Source organism: Calidris pugnax, unplaced genomic scaffold (genome assembly GCF_001431845.1).
Source record: "Calidris pugnax isolate Ruff unplaced genomic scaffold, ASM143184v1 scaffold102, whole genome shotgun sequence".
Lineage (NCBI taxonomy): Eukaryota > Metazoa > Chordata > Aves > Charadriiformes > Scolopacidae > Calidris > Calidris pugnax.
Window position 1 is genome coordinate 3,896,569 of NW_015090846.1, and position 18,505 is coordinate 3,915,073.

Below are 18,505 nucleotides of genomic sequence, written 5' to 3' on the forward strand. Positions count from 1 at the left end.
AGGCCTCAGCGCCGCCATGTCCCGCTGGCCGGGCCCGGCTGGGGCCCGCCGCCCTCCCGGGGCCGGGGCAGCGCTGTCCCCCGCTCCCCTCGACCTGAACGCGGAGCGGGAGAAGATCCGGCGGGAGATCGAGGAGCTGGAGCGGAGCCTGGAGCCCGGCGGGGCCGGCATGGAGGTGGCCGACTCCAGCCTCAGCTCGGGGACGGCGGGGGGCGGGGTCGCCCCTCTCCAACCGACCCCGGGGCTTCTGTTACGCCGTTCGGTGGCTGCTCCGGCTCTTGAGAGGCGCTCCAGGCCTCACGGGAGGGTGGCTCGTCTCGTTTCTGTGTTAGCCCCGCCGTTTCTGCGCACAGAGGGTGCTGGGATCCAGGACTGGCCGGTTGAGCCTCTTGCACCGGTGTTTGGTGGATTTTAGTGATGAAACCAACGGGAAGCGAGGGGGGAAGGTTGGGAGGGAGCCGTCACGGCTCCTGAGGGAGGTCTCCAGCCAGAGAAGGTGGTGAGGAGCCGACTCCTGAAACCCAGCAGCCCCCCAGATACTGTGACTAGTTAAATCACAGCCTGTTTCACACCATCTGAATGGACAACACAAACTGGTTCCAGCCCCTCCATGTCACAGCCTGCCCGTGCCTCATAAAATTAAATTTTTCAAAGCAAGGAGAGGGTGGTGTATATCTATGGTGGCTGTCGAGGTCACTTCACCTGCTTTTTGATCACATGAAGCCAAATAACGTAGGTTAGAACTCTGCAGCCAAACTGAATGCAAACTCAAATATTGCTGAAGAGCGTGGAAGGGCTGTCAGGTGCTTACAAAGTTTGTGGGTTTTATTTGGTTGGAATGTTCATTTGGCTGCATAATCTGGAGCCTTTATTGTACCAAGATGTGTAGGGCCAAGACGCAGCTTGGTTATTGCTGTAGCTACCAGAAACTGCTATTTTCTCCTACTCTAGAACAAAAAAGTGCATATATGGAGTATAAATAAACAATTTTTACTTAACAATATTGGCAGTACTGGAAACCTCTAGTGGTCATGTCTGATGCGGGGCTTTATTCTGTATTCCTTCAATTGAAAAGTCTTTGGTTTTGAAGCTTTTTTTTTTTTTTTTTTTAATCCCACTGCAGTAAGCATTTTTTGTATTTTTGTTGCCTAACAGATGATGGTGAAGATGATGACTCAGATTCTCCTGCTGAAATGGTAACCATTTTCTCTTTAAGCTTAATTTTCCATCTGTCTGTTGAAGGGAGCAGGAGGACGGGGAATTTCAGTCAGTTCTGGGGAGATCCAGGCAGCTGGCTTGACTCTGTAGCTTGGAAGGATTAATAAAGGACCTGGAGGTTTCCTTACTCTTGCCAAGGACTTTGTTATTCACGTGTAAGAGAGAGACTTCTTCACGTGAAAGCAAATGACAGGGATCAGAGGCCTTGCTGAGCTCTGTCACTGGGAACACACCGGCTTCTGGGGAGGTCACAGAGCGATTGCACAGGAGAAAGAAATCATCAGCTTGTGATCAAGAAATCTACTGCTGTGTGCCTGAAGAATAGTGGTTTATACATGAGGGGGGGAAGTACTTCTAAGACGTCTTGCAAGTCTGTTTGCCTTTGGTGGCATAAAACCAGGCATTGGTGAAGTTTGGAGTCACATTTTGGTTTAAACAGCAGCAGGCTGAACTAACCAGCAGGGCGAAGGGCAGCTGGGCAAGGCTGGTAACTGCCTCTGGGAGAGTTCAAAACATCTGCCAGGGAGGACAAACAGTTATGTGCCTCCAGTTCTTTTAAAAAATTAGTTTTGTAAGATAATAGAAGTAACAACTTATGTAACATAGTTATTTTTCTACCTGCTTTTAAAGCAAGGATTTTTCTCTCTTCTTCCCCCCATCAAATGCCTAATTTGCCCCAAGGAGATGGAAGGAGAAGATGACAGCAGTGATGATGATATTGAAGGTGGTCTGCCACAGGATCCAGAGACGTGTCTGCAGATGAACCACGTGTACCAGGAAGTCATCCAGGAAAAGATTGATGAAGTTGAGCTTCTCATTGCACAAAACAAAGAACAGCAGGTGAGCAAAACAGGTGTAAAATGTTAATTCCTTTTCTTTTCTGGGTTGCTGTTTGCCATCTTCCCCTTCCCATCAAGCCCAGTAGAACTTCTCAGGACATTCCTGGTCCGTCGCAGGTACTGGTGGAATCAGCTGCAGCAGTCAAAGTCCCATATGCACACACTGGTGTGCTGCTCAGTTTGCTTGGCCAGGAAGCAGGTTCATTTTCTTCATGGCAGATCAAACCAGTGTCACTTGACTGGCCTTTCAAATGGCTTGACTAATGTTTCTGTGCTTTCTTATCACCAAAAATGCTACAGCTACTAGGGTATTTTATATCTTATATTTTGCCTTGTTGTAGAAAGTTAGTATTATTTGTTTTTAATCATCTGCAGTGAACTATACAAACTTAGGAAGTTCCAAATCCTGTAACACCTACACTGATTTACGGTCTGGTGCTGCAGATTTGAACCCTGCCTGGGATGTTTGTGATGGCTCAGCCACTGCTCTCTGAAATAAGGAGTTTGAAGGAGACACTGACACTGTTTTATTAATTCTTGTATTGCAGAAGGAAATCATGTGCGAGCTTGATGGTTCGAAAATAGCAAAGGGAGGAGATGGCAGAAATCTACCAGCAAATATATTTTTGGGTCATTTTATGAAGCCATACTTTAAGGATAAAACAACAGGAATTGTAAGTAAATATAACTAGATTACATATTGATACATCTTTCAATGTTGGATTTAAATTGTAACTGCGTTAGAACTGTTATGTTTCAATGGTGTAACTGTGAATGTTACTCCTCGGTTTGAAACCCTTTTCTTCCTCACTTGTTGCTTACTTACCCTCTTCTGGAAATGTTTTTTCAACCCATGACTGGCTGTGAGAGCTGAAAGTGAGTTCTGAGGAGTGGCATTCCTGCCATGGGGCACTTGAACATTCTTGTTTTCAGCTTAACTTTGTATGTCTTCATCTCCCCAATCCAATTCCATCCTGTTTAAAGTACTCATTGAAATCTGATTGTCTTTGAAATGGAGTTTTCTGAGGCAAATGTCACCACTTTTTTCATGTGTTTTTAAAAGGCCGCTGGCAAAAGGAGATCTTGACTTTTTGTTGTAGTTAAGATGTCAGCTGTCACCAGACTTATATTTATATAGTATTTGAGCAATGACTGGTAATTTTTCTATTAGATCCTACCCAAGTTGGTAGTGCATCTTAAGTAGGTACAAACGTATAATATGTGTCCCTTACTTGCTTGAAGTATCTATTTGCATTTGTTTTCTTATGTCTTCTGATGTATCTGTGAGCTAGTGCTAATAAAGTTAATTTAGAAGTTTGAATGTGATGGTTTGCACAAATTTGAGTTACCAGCCTTCTTTTTTTTAATCAGATCATGCTAGAGTTCTAAGGAGAAAGGGCATTTTTTTTCTCTGTATTTGACTCTTCCAATGTATCTAATCTTCATTAGGGCCCTCCTTCCAATGAAGATGCCAAGGAAAAGGCAGCTCAGGGCATAAAATCCTTTGAACAACTGATTTCAACAAAATGTAAGGATCTCTGTGCTGTTGAGTGTTCTGTAAGAGCTGTAACAAATGTGTATATTCATATTGTTAGTTCCTGCCCACATTGTTTGCAGTTAAACATCAACATTTCTGATAGTTCATACTTCACAAAAAAAGTAGTTAAAATGGATGCTCTGTAAATTGTTTCATTGAGTGATTAATGACTTGTTTCTTTCATTTCCATTTGTTTTGATGCATAGTGTAACAACTCCTGTGAGTGCTCTGAAACCAAAGGAGATTGTGCAAGGGTGGTGCTCAGATGAGAGAAGTTCAAGGGACACTTACAGCTGTAGATAGTTGCAAACACCTGGATGATGATCATTTTTGAGGTCTCTTTGGAACTAAAGCTGAGCAAGAGGCTGTGATTTGCCTAAGTCAGACATGACATTAGTCATTTTGTGGAGAACAGAATCAATTTACCCAGCCTCTGGTGGCTGCTTTGCCATACAAAATTGTGTAGCTAATGAAGATGAACTGTTGCTGAAGGGGGAACTTCAATAGTGATATTGAAAGCAGTGGATATCTTTTTTCATTTCTTTTGTTGGCAGTGGTTTTGCACTAATGTCTGAATGTTCAATTACCTTGTTGTCTAGGGAAAAGCAGAGAGAAGACATTATTGCAGAAATCAGTAGTAAGTGACAGCTTGCAGCGCCTGCTTCAGCCAAAGTTACTGAAGTAAGTACTGGGCAAAAATCTTTCTCCTGCTGAGAACATTATATACAGAGGAAGGAGAGGAGATATTTGGAGATTCCACCTTCCTTGCATTCTTGTGTTAAGTGTGATTTGGTGCAGTTACAAAACACAGCAGAGATACTTTGACTGTCACCGTTGGGCCTGGGAAAGCCACTCTGTGAATTACAACAGTGGTCCCCAAAAGCCCCTGTGCTGTGGGTGCCAGTGCAGAGGATGACACTGTTGTAGGTGGCAGCATCTTTATTCTTTGTAGACATCTATATTATCTGGGTGTGCACGTGGTACTGAAGGGTCTTGGACTGCAGTGTTCTGACCATAAGCCATAGGGGACAGCATTCAGGTTGGGTTGTAGACACTTGATGATTGTTTTGGGGGTATCTGGCAGGTGGAAAGGTTTTGTTTTGGAGGTATTGTGGCATTTTATTGCCATCTGTTTCTTCCCATTGACACAGTGGTATAACTTAGAATAGTCTGCAGGGCTTGAAACTGAAATTGTGATAGGCAGCAAGTCGTAATGGGGTGTCCAGCGAGAGTTTTCTGTGCCTGGAGCTGGTACAGTCTGTCTTTGTTGCTGTTGAGGCAACTGTCCTCTCTGTAAATAACAAAATTATTAACCTGAGACCCGTTCTGGGTCAGTGATTTGCATTGAAGGGGCAAAAATAGGACACCGAGTGTGCAGTGTGGGGAAAAATGTAGAACAACAGCAGTTTTGTGCTGTGTGGAAATAAACTTGAAGGAAAGAATGAGACTTGAATGAGAGACTGCTGGGGAAACCGTCCTCGCCAAACGTCTTCTGATGCCATTGACCTCATTCCCATCTAGTCATATTAAGTGATGATGAAAATGTCTTTGAACAGGCTTAATTACTGGAATCAGAAACTGGAAAAAGTCAAGACTGAAATGGAGAAACAGATCTTGGAAAAACAAATCAAAGAAGTGGAACAAGAAATAGAGGCAATTAAGTGAGAAGTCATCTTTTTATGTTCTTGGTGAAAATCAAAGTCTGTTCTCGGAGTTTACCTCTTAAAATTCTCTCCTTCCTCAGTACTTCTAGATATGACATTTGGAGACAACTTTATTTACGTTCGCTTGCAAAAAAAATTAGTGCTGTTCAAACTCTATAGAGCTCTAATTTCCACAGTTCTTTACTAAGAACCATGTTTTGGGTCTTGATATGCAAATGTAGTATCTATAGCCAATATAGAGGTGCTGGTTTAAGCAGTTATTGATTTGGCAATAAGGAAGCAGAGAGCTCAGTAGTTCTGAGCTTCTGCTCATTAACACGCCTGGAGCAATGTATTTTGATATTGTATTAATAGTTTCTCCTGCCAAACCAACATCATCTTGTAGGGGACTTTTCAAGAAGAAAGATTGTTTTGGGCAAAGTGACTGTTAAAGAGCTGGATGCTTTGAGATAGTGGGTGGGTGCTCAGTTCTTGTGGATATCAGGGATAGGTGGGGAGGAATAAGATGCAGCAGGATCAGGAAGACAAAGTGTCTATTGAATTAGCCATTTAATGTGGTTCTTTCTGTTTGTACCTTCTGCTTTAGTCAACTCCCAGAAAGTGACTTGTTAGGAAACAGATTTGATGAGCACGACTGGGAGAAAATTTCAAACATCCACGTAAGTTGAGAGATCAGCTGTTTTATTACTTCTGATTTCTGTGCCCCTTCTCTTGAGAATTACCTGACCTGGTCTACTTTGCATCCACTGCTCCCATCCTGCATTTCTCAAAGTTGACTGTTCTGTGATCTGGCAGGCACAAAAGCCCTGAAAATTTTATGTTATTGGTTAAATTTGATGGTTTAATTCTGGAAAACTTATAAATAAGACATATCTGGAGTGCAAAATAATATTCCTTGTATCAGTGTTCCTGTCTGTCCAGGTGTTTCAGTCCCAGCTACAACACAAAACAGATTTTTGCTCTTTCTTTTAGTTTGATGGACAGCGTAGTTCAGGAGAACTAAAGAAGTTCTGGCAAAATTGGGAGCATCCAAGCATCAACAAAAAGGAGTGGACTGAGGAGGAAATAGAGAGGCTGAAGAAGATCGCTGCGGAACACGGGTATCTGGACTGGCAGGCGATAGCCCAGGAGCTGGGGGTAAGGTCTTCAGAGCTCAGAAATAAATGACAAGACAGTTAATTCTGGCCTAATTCTGCCTCGTGTCAGTTGTCTGAAAATTAATGTTAATTCACTGTTAATTAACCCTTTTCTGAGACACATTCAAGAACGGTACCAAAAAAGTTTGGTACTTCAGCCTTTCCCTCTTGCTTTTATCCTCATAAATAACCAAATATGTGCATATCTCTGTTTTCCTTGTATTAAGACCAACAGGACCCCTTTCCAGTGCTTGCAGAAATACCAAGTCTATAACAAAGATCTGAAAAGGAAAGAATGGACCAAAAGTGAAGACCAGATGCTTTTAGAGCTTGTTCAAGAGATGAGAGTAGGAAGTCATATCCCATACAAGAAAAGTAAGTGACCTACAAATGAAAATGCTTTCCAGTGATAATATATCCATATATCACTTTCCAGTGATATATGCCTTTCCTGTACCTACCTGGAAGTTTCATTGTATCACCAAGAACTTAGTGTCTCTTGGAACCTTCATCCACCTTTGAAATTTGGTTGAAACTGGCAGAGAGTTACTAACAAGTACTGATGGTTGTGTGAGCTTTGTTTTTTGTAGCAAAATCATCAGAGTTCTCTCTAGAAAGGCAGTATTCAGTCATGGCCAGCTGTTTTGGCAGTTTTTGGTGCTGTGCCCAGAATCCTTTTCTAGGGGCTGAGCACTGACACTCCTGTTCCTCAAACGTGTGGGAGGCAGCATGACTGCTGAGGAGCAGAGTTGAGAATAGTAACCCAGTGTCTGGGGTCCTAAATCCCAGCCTGTGAGTGTAACACCTGGTGTATGGAACCTCTCAGATACACATTGGAGCTGAAAGCTTTCCTAAAAGTTCTCTGTTGTTGCAGGATGGATTGTTGGGTCATCATGTGTCTCTCATGGATAATGCCATTATAAATAGTCACATTTTGTGCATGCCATGCTCTTCTTGGGTACCATTGTTTAAGTATTTAAGCTGAGATTTAAATGGTTCTTATGGGGATCCACTGTTTAAAAACAGACAGGTCTCCAGAGGTCCCTTCCAACCCCATATCCTTCTGTGATTCTGTGTTTGCAACAGACTTTAAAATAGAGCTTTGCATTTCTAGTTGCTTATTACATGGAAGGACGAGATTCTGCTCAGCTGATTTACCGCTGGACAAAGAGCGTGGACCCCAGTTTGAAGAAAGGACCCTGGACACCTGAGGAAGATGCTGTAAGCTCTGTTGTTTGAGGCCTGGAATTGCAGGGTGCAAAAAGTGGGGAGGTTGGACTGTTGAGATGGCTCTATAGGTCTGAGCTTCACCAGTGGCACAAAGGAATGTGAAACAGACCAAGGTGGGGGCAGTTTACAAGTCAAGAGGGCTTAGAAGCTCCAAGAAACTTGGGTTCAGAGACTTACAACGCAGTGGAAACGAATATAACTGCTTCTGTCTCAGGCCTATGGGGATTATTACTGAGGAGAATTTCAACTCTTGTTTTGCCTGCTGAAATAGGTGCTGTTGGCTGCAGTTAAGAAGTACGGAGAGCGTGACTGGTACAAAATTCGGACAGAAGTGCCTGGGAGAAGCGACGCTCAGTGCAGGGATAGGTAAGTATGTTAGGTGTAGCAGCTGTGCTTTCAAGTCTATTACATAGAGCCAAAATGCAATTTATATTGCAAATATATTTGATTTACTTACACCAGTGTCACCTCAAGGGGTGTTTTGTAAAAAGTGGAACAGAGAACAGTGGATTGTAGCCCGTGGCGTGCTACTCCCTCGGTGTAGTTGCCTGTGGGTTAGCAGAGGTTGGGAAGGATGTTCAAAATAAAGCAAAGGGGTCATTAAATGGGAATGAGTGAATGCAGGGAGGGAAGGGTGTCATCCCAGGATTGTCTGTATCTGTGAGAACGATCTAGTCAGTGACTTCTTGTAACTAAACACCAATAATGAAGTGCTGAGCAATTTTCAGCCTCGGACCCAACTTCAGGAGACTCAGTACAGTATGTCCTAATTTCAGTGACCTATTTTACAGCTGCTTGTTGTAATTCTTAATGATGTGGCCTGATATTTTTGAGAATAAAGAGAAGGTAGCTGTGCTGCATGAAGGGAGTAGGGATGGGACCCCTTGGACAAAGGGGAAAATCTGATAAGGAATGCTGGTTTTGTTCAGCCTCGGAGTATGCAGTGCTGAGCAGAGCTGTACAAGCAGGATTGAATGTTCCTTACTTTAATGTTTTCATTTTGAAGGTACTTAAAAGCATTGCACTGTGATGTAAAGAAAGGCAAGTGGAGTTTAGAGGAGGAGGAGCAGCTAATTGAACTGGTAGAAAAGCATGGCCTGGGTAAGTGTTTCCATGGCTTAATCTCCAGATTCTTAGAGAAGTATGTGTTATTAAGGAATTTATCATTTACGTTTTCTCCCCTTTTATTTTAAGCCCTGCAGCTGATAATAGCAGGCTCTGCTTCATACTGATGATTGCAACCTTCCTGACATTGTGTAGTGTGTTCCTGGAAGTTCAGTTACTGAGGGATTGTGTAGTAAAGAGTTCTACAGCTGTGTTAGCAAGGTGTCAGAGCTAGGACAGTTCAGAGGGGTGGGTTTCCCTCTAACCAGCCTGTGAAAGAGTTCTTTTCTCTAAGACAACTTTCCTTTTCCTTAACAAATAGAAGCTTTTCCACATTTGGTTTAAGCTTTCTTCTAAGCGCTCTTATTACTGCTACAAAGGGATTGAACACAAATGAGTTTTAAGGTTTTGAGATCCACTCATATACCAACTCTGTCTTTTATATGAGGAAATGTGTATAAAGTTCTGCACTGCAAAGGCCTGTTGCCTGGTTTGTTGCATTAATTGGTGTTGCTCTACTCTGCATCCTTTTTAGGTCACTGGAGTAAAATAGCTTCTGAACTGCCACATCGGACTGGCTCCCAATGTCTGAGCAAGTGGAAACTCATGATTGGATCTAAGGTATTGTACAAAATCCTGCTATGTCTCAGTCCCATCTCTTTAATTAAGATTCTGTAAACTAAAGGCAAAATCCTATGAAATCAATGCAAAAATTGACATTGATTTCACACAGTCAAGATTTTGTTGTGGATGTTTGTGGTCTAATTTTTTGATGTCTTAAAGCTGGCTTTGTTCTGAAGGTCTGAAGTTCATTTGCTACATATCTGTACATTATCCAGAATTTCTTTATTGCCTGAAGTGCCTGTAAGGATGGGATATACCTAGGTTTTCATGTACATACTTCATGAGTTGCCAGTTTTGGTACCGGGCACTCCAGAAATTCTGGCTGCTTCAGCCCATGTTGAAGAGAGTCTTGTTTCCATTGGCAAAGCACCTGCCCTAGGGAAGGGTTCATGGAAACCCAAATGTTTCGAGATGGGGCTCTGTTTCTGCACTGGAAATTTTAACTTCCATGTGCACCAGTTCTTAACACAAACTTGTCTCCATCTGTAGCTTTTCTTTGCATACCAGAATCTAAACCAACAAAAATCTGTGTCCAAAGGCAACTGTCAGTTGCACAGTATGTAGGTAATCTTAGCAGAAGATTTGGAAGTACCACCTTACTGACAGGATACTGCCTCATAAAGCTTTTTAGCTTAGTGATTTGACAGATTTGCAGGTTAAGAGTGAACACTGTCTAAAACTTGTGCTTTTTTGACTGAGCAGAAAAGATCTAGGCCAACAAAACGCCGACACGTGCAAGAGAGTTCCAGCTCTTCGGAGAGCAGCAGCGAGGACACAGAACTGGACTTACCAGACACTTCAGAGGAGGAGATGACAAGCGAGGAGGAGACAACAAGCAAGGAGGAGGGTGCACTTCCCAGCATCGATTTGTGGATTCCAACATGGACAAATACACAGGAGTCGAACCAAGGAAGATACCAAACTCCATCCCTTTTCTCGCCTGGGAGTGGTGGTGAAATTCCAGGCACAATGTGTGATGGAGACAAGGACAGAGTTGACGGTGCATCGACAGAGTTGAACACCCTCCTGAGAGGCATCACACGTCCACATTCAACAGATATCATTGTGAAGAATCCAGTGGAAGTAATGAACAAGGTAAATCCTGGGGTTCTCAGTCTGTTCTTGATGGAATTGGAGCTTAGATCAGAAAGGACCAGGAGGTGCAGTTGTTGCAGTAAAGAGAGTACGTGATGAGTTAAATGGTGAAATATTTCTTGTGCCTCTGTTGGCTGTTTCTCACTGTGCCATCGGGGGGCGCTGTTGGAAACAGAGATGTGAGATTGAAGAGGAATTTCTTGAACTCCCTCCTCATGCATTTCCTAGAAAATACCTGTGTTTGCCTAGATGTAGTATCACAGAAACAAAACTTTCTTTAGATCTTCATAAAGCAGAATTGTCCAGTGAATTGCGGTGTCTCCGTACCCTGGTGACTAGGCCACTTTGGCTTAGAGAGTTTGGAAGAATTAAATTACTTCTGCATCTGTATCTGATTCTGAGCTGGGTTTCACCCCAGGTCAGGTACTGAAACAGTACAAACCCTCTTAGCACCTTTTAGCAAAATACTAAATGTCTAAATGGCTATTTAAGTTCACATAAGCAAAATTGTTCTGAGTTAAAAAACGTAAAGAGAATCATTCAATAAATTCTGACCCCCTGTGTGGGTTTTTGTAGATACTTCACACAGAGGCTTTTATGAAACAGACATTTGGTATTGCACAAGGACTAAAAGATAAAGTAATTGTCTGCACTTCAGGGCTGATTTCATTTAATAGGATACTCTCAACTGCAGGAATGTTGAAAACTTTTGTACCTTCTGTGTATAGTCAGTGTAAGTAATTTTCTGTGAGATACTTTCCCTTTTATCTTTTATTCTTTTATTTTAAGGCTTCCAGGTGTGGAAAGCAAGTGCTACGGGTTAGCCTGGAGAATGTGAGAAGAGTATTGAGATACAACACACACTTTCAGAGGAAACTTGTAAGTGCCTCTTCTCTCTCGTGACGCGAGCACGGGCAGACTGTGTTTAGTGGGAAATGTGTTTTGATAGAATCACATACCTTCTTGCACTGTATTTCCAAGGGGAAAAGCTCACGATCTCTTCATAACTGCCCTGTGAATAGTTTTTCCTGGGACTAATTATGGTAGAATCTTCCTAATTGGAACTCTAATTATGTATTTGTTCATGCGCAGCAATCGAAGATACTGAAACCTTCTGCTGCCGTTTTAACAAAAATATCAGGAGTTAGTACATCTGGCCAGAAGCTTCAGGGGCTGCAGAACATCACGGAGAAAACGTATCGGCAAGAGAGAGAGCGTTTGAGGAGAATGAACCTCGACAGAAAGCTTCTAATGGCTGTGACACCTTGGGTGGGCAACGTGCTGCTGCCTTGCACCTTGCAAACCGGGAAGATGGCTTTTCGTCAGACAAAAGGTACCAGTGACCCATCAGGGATAGTACTCTCCTACTTTTTGTCCCTACTCTCTGACATCTTTTAAGTGACTACCCGGCTGATTTGGATGTTGAATCTTTTTTCTAGCTGATTCTATTCAAGAGAAGATTAAGTCGGTCAGTCTGGCGAGCACCCCGCTGTTCACGCTTTTCATTCAGGTAGGTTTTACTGTCTCAGTAGCATTGTCTGCTTTCAAACAGCAGTAATCTTTATTTCTGTATTTGATGCTTAAATAAATAGTTTATCTTTGTTTCTTAAACTAATCATCTCATTCATGATATCAGACTAATCCAGTACTCACATACGATGTTTCTTAACTAAATCCTGCATCCAAAATCTAATACTGTCAGGATTTTTTCTGTAAGTCTAAGAATGTCCCCAGAATCTCCCATGTGAAGCCTCTCCCATCCATCTTGTATTGTCACTGGCTCTACCAGAATGTTTTTTTTCTCAATCAAATTTTAATGAAATTCTCATCTTGCAGCTCTTTCAGATTGATACCAATGGCTGCATGAAGATCATCCGTGAGAGAAGGCTGAGGCAGTCGGAGCTGCTTAGGGCTAACACAAGGCAGCCCCAGCAGGTATGACACATGCTCTGTTTCTAAGCTTTTCCCACTGAAGTCTTGACTAAAGTAGAGACTTTTCGTTGTGTGTGGCCAGTGGTGATGTTTGTGTGTGTGTGTTACCAGTTCCTTTTGCTTCAGAAGCATAATAAAATGCTGGCTGTGTGGCCGCTTGTACCAGATGTTGGCAGATGTGGCTTTGCTTCACATCTGTGCTGTTTTAATGATCTTGAGATATCTCAGAAGTATAATTTAATATAATTTTTTTGGCAGGCTTCCCAAAATATGGAGACTTCTTCAGGTACCTACCAGAACCTTTATTTTTATGATGTGCGAGAACTTTCACTTAATTCATCACCGTTGCGTTAATGACCAATTTAACTGAAGGAGAACTTATGGAACAAAACTACATTGTTATGCTCATTTTTGCTAGCTCTTGGATCTTTCAGTTAATGGCTAAATATGTTACCTTTTGGTAAGGACTGGGGAAAAAAAAAAAAGTACTGAAGGGCTGGGGGACCAGTGGCACTGGGCCACCAGTTCTGTTGACCATCACTGACGGGCTTCTCTCCAGCAAGGTGCTGGCTGTAGTGAACGTGCTGGCACTGACCAAAACCCCAGTTTGTTGTTGTCATCCTGACTGGTGTGAAGTGCCTGTGTCCTACTGACCAGTACAGATCCTTGTGTGCAGCTTTAAGGTGTGTTCCCAGCCCATCTGTGATTGCTGGGGAAAATAACGTCGTTACTGAAGGAGTGGTGAGCTACGGCACTGGAGTTATGGAAGGATGTCAGGATGGGGCTTAATTAAATGAAAACTGTAGTGTGTAGGAACTCTTACAAACAGGAATTTTGCTGCCTCCTGTGCAGGGCATTTGATGCTTAATAGCTAAGGAATGGCTTTTGAGAAGATTTTCCAATCTTAATTTGTTTATTTTATTCCCCCTTCTCTATAGGCAATTCGTCGCAAGCTTCTACTCAGAGGAAATCGCAAAGGGGCGTACCAAGGAGTGGTGTCAGGAGACCTGTTGCCTTAAAAGCATGGGAGACTTCTGCTGCTGCCTTGGAGAGCAGCTCTCCTGCCATCCAGGCAGCTCTGCCAGCCCAAGGGCAAAGGCAGAAGCCCAAAACTGTCTCAGAATTACTGAGAGAGAAGCGGCTACGAGAATCCCGGGCTAAGAAGGCAATGCAGAGGACAGTGTTTGTTGCCCCACAGATGCTGGTTTCGGGGCCTCTCATCATCCAGCATCCACCACAGCAAATCATTCCTTCTGCGCCAGCAGTGAGCAAACCTGCAGCAGCTGGTTGTGCCAACAGCCCCGTACAGTGTGCACCAGCTCCATTGCCAGCCTTTACTCCTGTTGCAGGTTCAACTTCTACCACTGCTGTGCTTGAAAACGATTCCTCATCGGTGCCAGAAACTGGGAAAAGCCCTGGTTCCTCACAAGGGACAGAACTGCAAGCCAGTAAGGAACAAAAAGAGCAAGCTTTGGAAAATAGCCCTGAAGGAGGGGCTTTTCCAGGCCCAAATCCAGCTGCAGCAGAGAAGGTCCCAAACCAAGGAGAGTGCACTGGTCAGGTCCTGGCTGGTAGCTCAGCTTCAGTAGTGCTGCAGAACCAAGCTTTTGTGCCACGTCAGATTACAGTGGTGCCTTTTGGCGTTGACTCTGGCACCACCAACTTGTCTCTTTCCACACCAGTTACCTGTGAGCTGAACAGTAAAGGGCCACAACAGGGACCAGTCAATTTGTTGCCTGCTCTTGTAACTCCCCAAGCTGGTTCGTGTTTGATTCCCAACAGCATTCTGCCTTTCACGTGGGTGGTGACACCCCAGGCTTTGCTCCCCACCACGGTACAAACGGTGGTGGGTGTTCCCCAAGGACTGCCAGCTGCTGCTGTGAGAAATCAGTGTCAGACAGCAGTGACTTCCAACAGCGATGCCTCTAGCTTAGCAGTGCCTCCTGCACCAGCAGGAGCAGACACACCTCAGCCCAGTGGTGCAGAGACAAAAGCACCAAGTGCTCAGTTAGCAGAACCTTTGGGAAAGACAACTGATCATTCCACAACTCTCCTGCCTATGACCTCAGCAAGTCCTGGGAGCACCACATCTAGCATTTCTTCTGCAGCACCTGCATGTTCAGGTGGGTTCTCCAAGGCTTCTGACTCCTCTGCAGCTCAGGCTGCTCTTCCAGCAGACGGTCCAACGCTGCGTGCTGTGCTGCTGCCTCAAACACAGCCACCTGCAGGCACTCAAAGGGCTGATTCCCAGTGTGTGTCAGGTCTCACTGGCTTGGGAAAGAGCCATGAGTCCGTTACAACAAACGGATCATCTTCCAATCCAAGCATTGTCACAAAAGGGCTTGTGCTCCGGCCAGGAGATCCAGTTCCCCATAGCAATGTCTCAAGGAACACTGGGTGCTTTGCTGCATTGAAAAACAGACCTATTGCCTCCAAACCTCCCACTACACAGCCTGCTGAGAGCCCAGCCCAGCCCACCACCTCCAGCGCAGAAAAGAATCCGCTCGACTTCAGCCTGGTCTCCCTTGAAGACGAGGGGGTGGTGAAGGAGTGGCTGAGCGGGAAACAAGGTGTCCAGGTACCGTCGCTCCAAACCAGGTTGCCTTATTTGCCACCTTTTCTGTGCAACGTAAAAACCCTCTCGAAGCTCCTTCTGCAGAAGGCAGCTCTAGAAGAGCAAGCAGCATCTCTTCTGCCTCCTGATGCCCGTCGGGGTGAGGGCACGGGGGTTGATTTGCACGCCATCGGGGAGCTGGTGCAGCAGAAACTGGGGGACAACCCCGCTTACCTCCTCCTGAAAGCCAGATTCCTAGCAGCCTTTACACTCCCCGCTGTACTAGCGACTCTGCCTCCTCCAAAAGTGGCAACAACTCTGTCAGCCAGCAGGAAGCAATACGAGGAGAGTGATGAAGAGGAGTGGCAGAGTGAGAAGGAAGAGCCTGAGGAAGAGAGTTGTGGGAATGAGCTCATGGGTGTACAGTTGGACGGGACAGTTGGTGATGAGCCTGGAGACAGAGATGCTGATTTGCTAAATCAGGTAAAACAGGTACCAGGGACTAAAAGCAGAAAGTTACTGATGGCTAAATGTTGCCCCCCCTGGAATCCAGGGTGTGAAGGAGCCCCCACTGGTCTTAACTATAGCAGAAATTTGGTCCTTTTGAATAAGCATGGTTTTGTGGCTGATAAAAAGCTTTCTTAGCTGGGAGCCCTTAAACCACGGGCATTTACCCTTGTGAGGACTATGTACCACATTAAACTTGACATGATAGTTTCCAGAAATGGGTGTCAAAGCCCCCTTCCTCTTACAGTTTATACTCTGCTGCGCTGCCTCCTGTATGTTTGAAATTGGGCCCTTGTTTTTCATTGTGTGTCCTTTAATCCACAGTAATATCAAGGGAACTGTGTATGTTTGCTCTTAACTGCCATTCAAGGTCTTCATCCCAAATTGTTTTATGTGACTAGAGATTATCGGAGTGTAAGGATCGGTGTAAGCCACAACATTCACCTAAAATCAGTCTGATTTTTCAGGTAAATCCATTACTGCCCAGCACTGTTTCTTACAAAAAGTTGTGTAGCTCAAGGTTCCTTTTCAATTCATTGTGGCTCCAAAATAAACAAACAAACCGCTAATGAAGATGAATAAACAATGTAACTGACTGTTTCTATAGAAAGATGGCAAAGTTGCCTAAAAATCAGGGTTTTCGCATAGTAACAGCCAGCAGTCCTTCTATTCTGACTCTGACTTTTTGGGTCTGGGTAAAGTTCAGTGTAGTTTGAACTGAGCAGTTGGTACAAAAGTCGACAGCAGTTTTTCACCACCTGATCCTTATTGCCAGCCTCTGTCCTGTGCCACCTCCCACAAGGCTCCATCCACTCCTTTTATTAACGCTACAGCCAGATTGTTTTCCTGATGCTTTTCAGTGAAAAGCTTGTGGTGGGAGTCTATTTCACGAGAAATCCAGTTTGTGTTGACCTGTGTTGTTGGGGGCATTGTCTGGCTCCAGCAGTGAAAGTTAAAGCAGCAATTGAGGCAGGCACACAACGTCTCTAACGAATGGTGGTGCCCACAACGTCCGTAACAAATGGTTCTGCCCAGAAAAACTTCAACAGGAATTGCTGAAGGGGCTCTTTTGCAGTTATGGGAGCTCTCCTGGTGTTGATAGTCTCTTCTGCTTACGTTGCAGGGCTCGGGAGCTGAAGGGATTGCTGCACAATCTGTCTTGGATTCCTGCACTGAGGTGGCTGATGCCAGTGCTCCTCAAATCAGGAGAAGTACCCGTTTCAGGAAAAGGAAGAGGGTGTGAGAAGGAAACATGTTAGTAGCTACTCAGTGGAACTTGTATTTCTTGCCTGAGAAGAGAACCTGAAACACTTCTGTCTGTGGAACAGCTGAGACCATGAATCATGACCCTGGGAGAGGACTGAAGTTATCTCGACTTCTGTTCCTTGAGTTCTACAATCACTGTTAATCACAGACTAAGGCTAATACTTGGAGTTTCAGGGGGAGGGGAGGTTGATGGCTGCATGATAAAATTACATACAAAAGTCATGAAGTTTGAACATCTGGCAGCCCACTGGTGTTATACCTACTTGGTAGCGCTCTACAGGCCTGCCTGCTAAAACGAGACCAGTTTATTAACTGAGGGTCATAATTTGTGGCACAGGAAAGCCTGGGCAGCTACTGCTGAGGGAGGGTTTGTGTGTTTGAGTGCTAAAAGCTTGGAGCAGGAGCTGCAGTAAATCCTTGGTGCAGGTTCCATTAAGCTGGTGGGAAGATGCCCTTGCTCTGGGCTGTTGGGGAATCTCCAGATCCTGGGCAGGCAGGGGCAGCTCCTGGTGCAGTTTGTCCTCTGTAGCCTGGTTTGTGAGTCTTGAAGAATAGTATTAAAAGCTGGTGGGAAACTGGGGCTTAAGACCAGTGGGTACTTCACTGGAGTTTGTCTTTAACAACTTTGTGGTGGTTTTTTTCCCCCTTGTATGGCTTCATTTCTAGACATGTATAACGGGAGCTTCTATAGGGTACAGTTGTGTCACCTCTTAAGAGATGCTGAGTGAAATAGGCCAAGTGAATGTGAATGGTGTTTGGTGCATGTAGTTGTCAGATGGATTTTTTTTTTCTTTAAAATTGGTTTTAGAAACTCCAAAATGCCATCTTCCTTATAAAATTCTGTGACTAAAGGAGTTGTTTGTGCTTTGTTACAGGAGTCTCTTGAGTGAGGTCTGCCCTCCTGCGCGGCAGTAGGAGATAACTCTTTGCACTATTCACTTTTAACACTTCCAACAAACTGAGGGACCTGGGGAAGAGAGGAGAAGGGCCAGACTGGTTTTCCCATCACCTGACCAAGTCTGCATCTTTAAAACAAGCTGCAAAAAATGAAACAGAATGGCTGGAGGGGAAAGTCTTTCAGACCAATCCTGTTCTCTTTCAAACTAGCACCTGCTATGGATGCTGAGGGGGGAAGATCGCTGGAGATCTGGGGAAACCAGCAATGATGGTTATTTATTTCCTTTTTGTATTAGCCCCTATTTATGTGAATGTTTATCCATGTTCAGAATATGTTGTTGGTTTTTTTTTTTAGTGCTGTGACAGTGTTTTTGCTTGATAGCTGACTGAGTACTGCTGAATAAGCAGCGGATTAATTTTGTATCAAAATGAGTCTTGAGTATTTGTTGAAATACAGATGTTTTATTTTTCTCACTTAAAAATTACTGCTGTGTTCTGTGTGGTTTTTTTTTTTTTCCTGGTAAATAGTGCTTTTAATAATGCTTGGATGAGTGTGATTGCTAATGAGAAGAATGAAGCTTGCAAGCTGCATGAAAACCAGGGAGAATGTGGAAAATGAATATGGATGTGGCTAAAACTACAAGGACTGAATTAGGCTTGGATTCTTTCTTGACTCTTCAGCTGCCTGCCCCATCCAGATATGAGCAAATTACTCCACAAAAAAACTTGTTTCTTCGTTCATAAACCAGCAATTTCTGTCTTACAGAGAGGTGCAAAGGTAGCTGAGTCAAAGCTGCTAGTGGGAAGGTGCTGCAGAAGCTTCATTCCCCTGCCCTGGCTGAGCTTCCCCAGGGTGTAGTGGTGAGTTCAGAGCTCTGTGACCTGCAGCTCTTCTACCAGGG

At 44.2% G+C, this 18,505-nt stretch overlaps 1 protein-coding gene across 1 annotated transcript; it reads left to right on the forward strand.

Annotated features, from left to right (window-relative positions):
• The first annotated feature begins 6 nt into the window (after positions 1 to 6).
• SNAPC4 (small nuclear RNA activating complex polypeptide 4) lies at positions 7 to 18,088 on the forward strand. Its single transcript, XM_014942996.1, has 23 exons — positions 7 to 200; positions 1,156 to 1,196; positions 1,900 to 2,058; positions 2,606 to 2,731; positions 3,507 to 3,585; positions 4,194 to 4,275; positions 5,151 to 5,255; positions 5,845 to 5,917; positions 6,231 to 6,395; positions 6,622 to 6,769; positions 7,509 to 7,615; positions 7,896 to 7,990; positions 8,631 to 8,725; positions 9,264 to 9,349; positions 10,055 to 10,447; positions 11,237 to 11,326; positions 11,540 to 11,780; positions 11,887 to 11,957; positions 12,284 to 12,382; positions 12,638 to 12,665; positions 13,318 to 15,416; positions 16,564 to 16,694; positions 17,582 to 18,088. The coding sequence occupies exons 1-22, from the start codon at positions 17 to 19 to the stop codon at positions 16,681 to 16,683; spliced, it is 4,686 nt and encodes a 1,561-aa protein (XP_014798482.1). The 5' UTR covers positions 7 to 16; the 3' UTR covers positions 16,684 to 16,694; positions 17,582 to 18,088.
• The last annotated feature ends 417 nt before the right edge of the window (positions 18,089 to 18,505 follow it).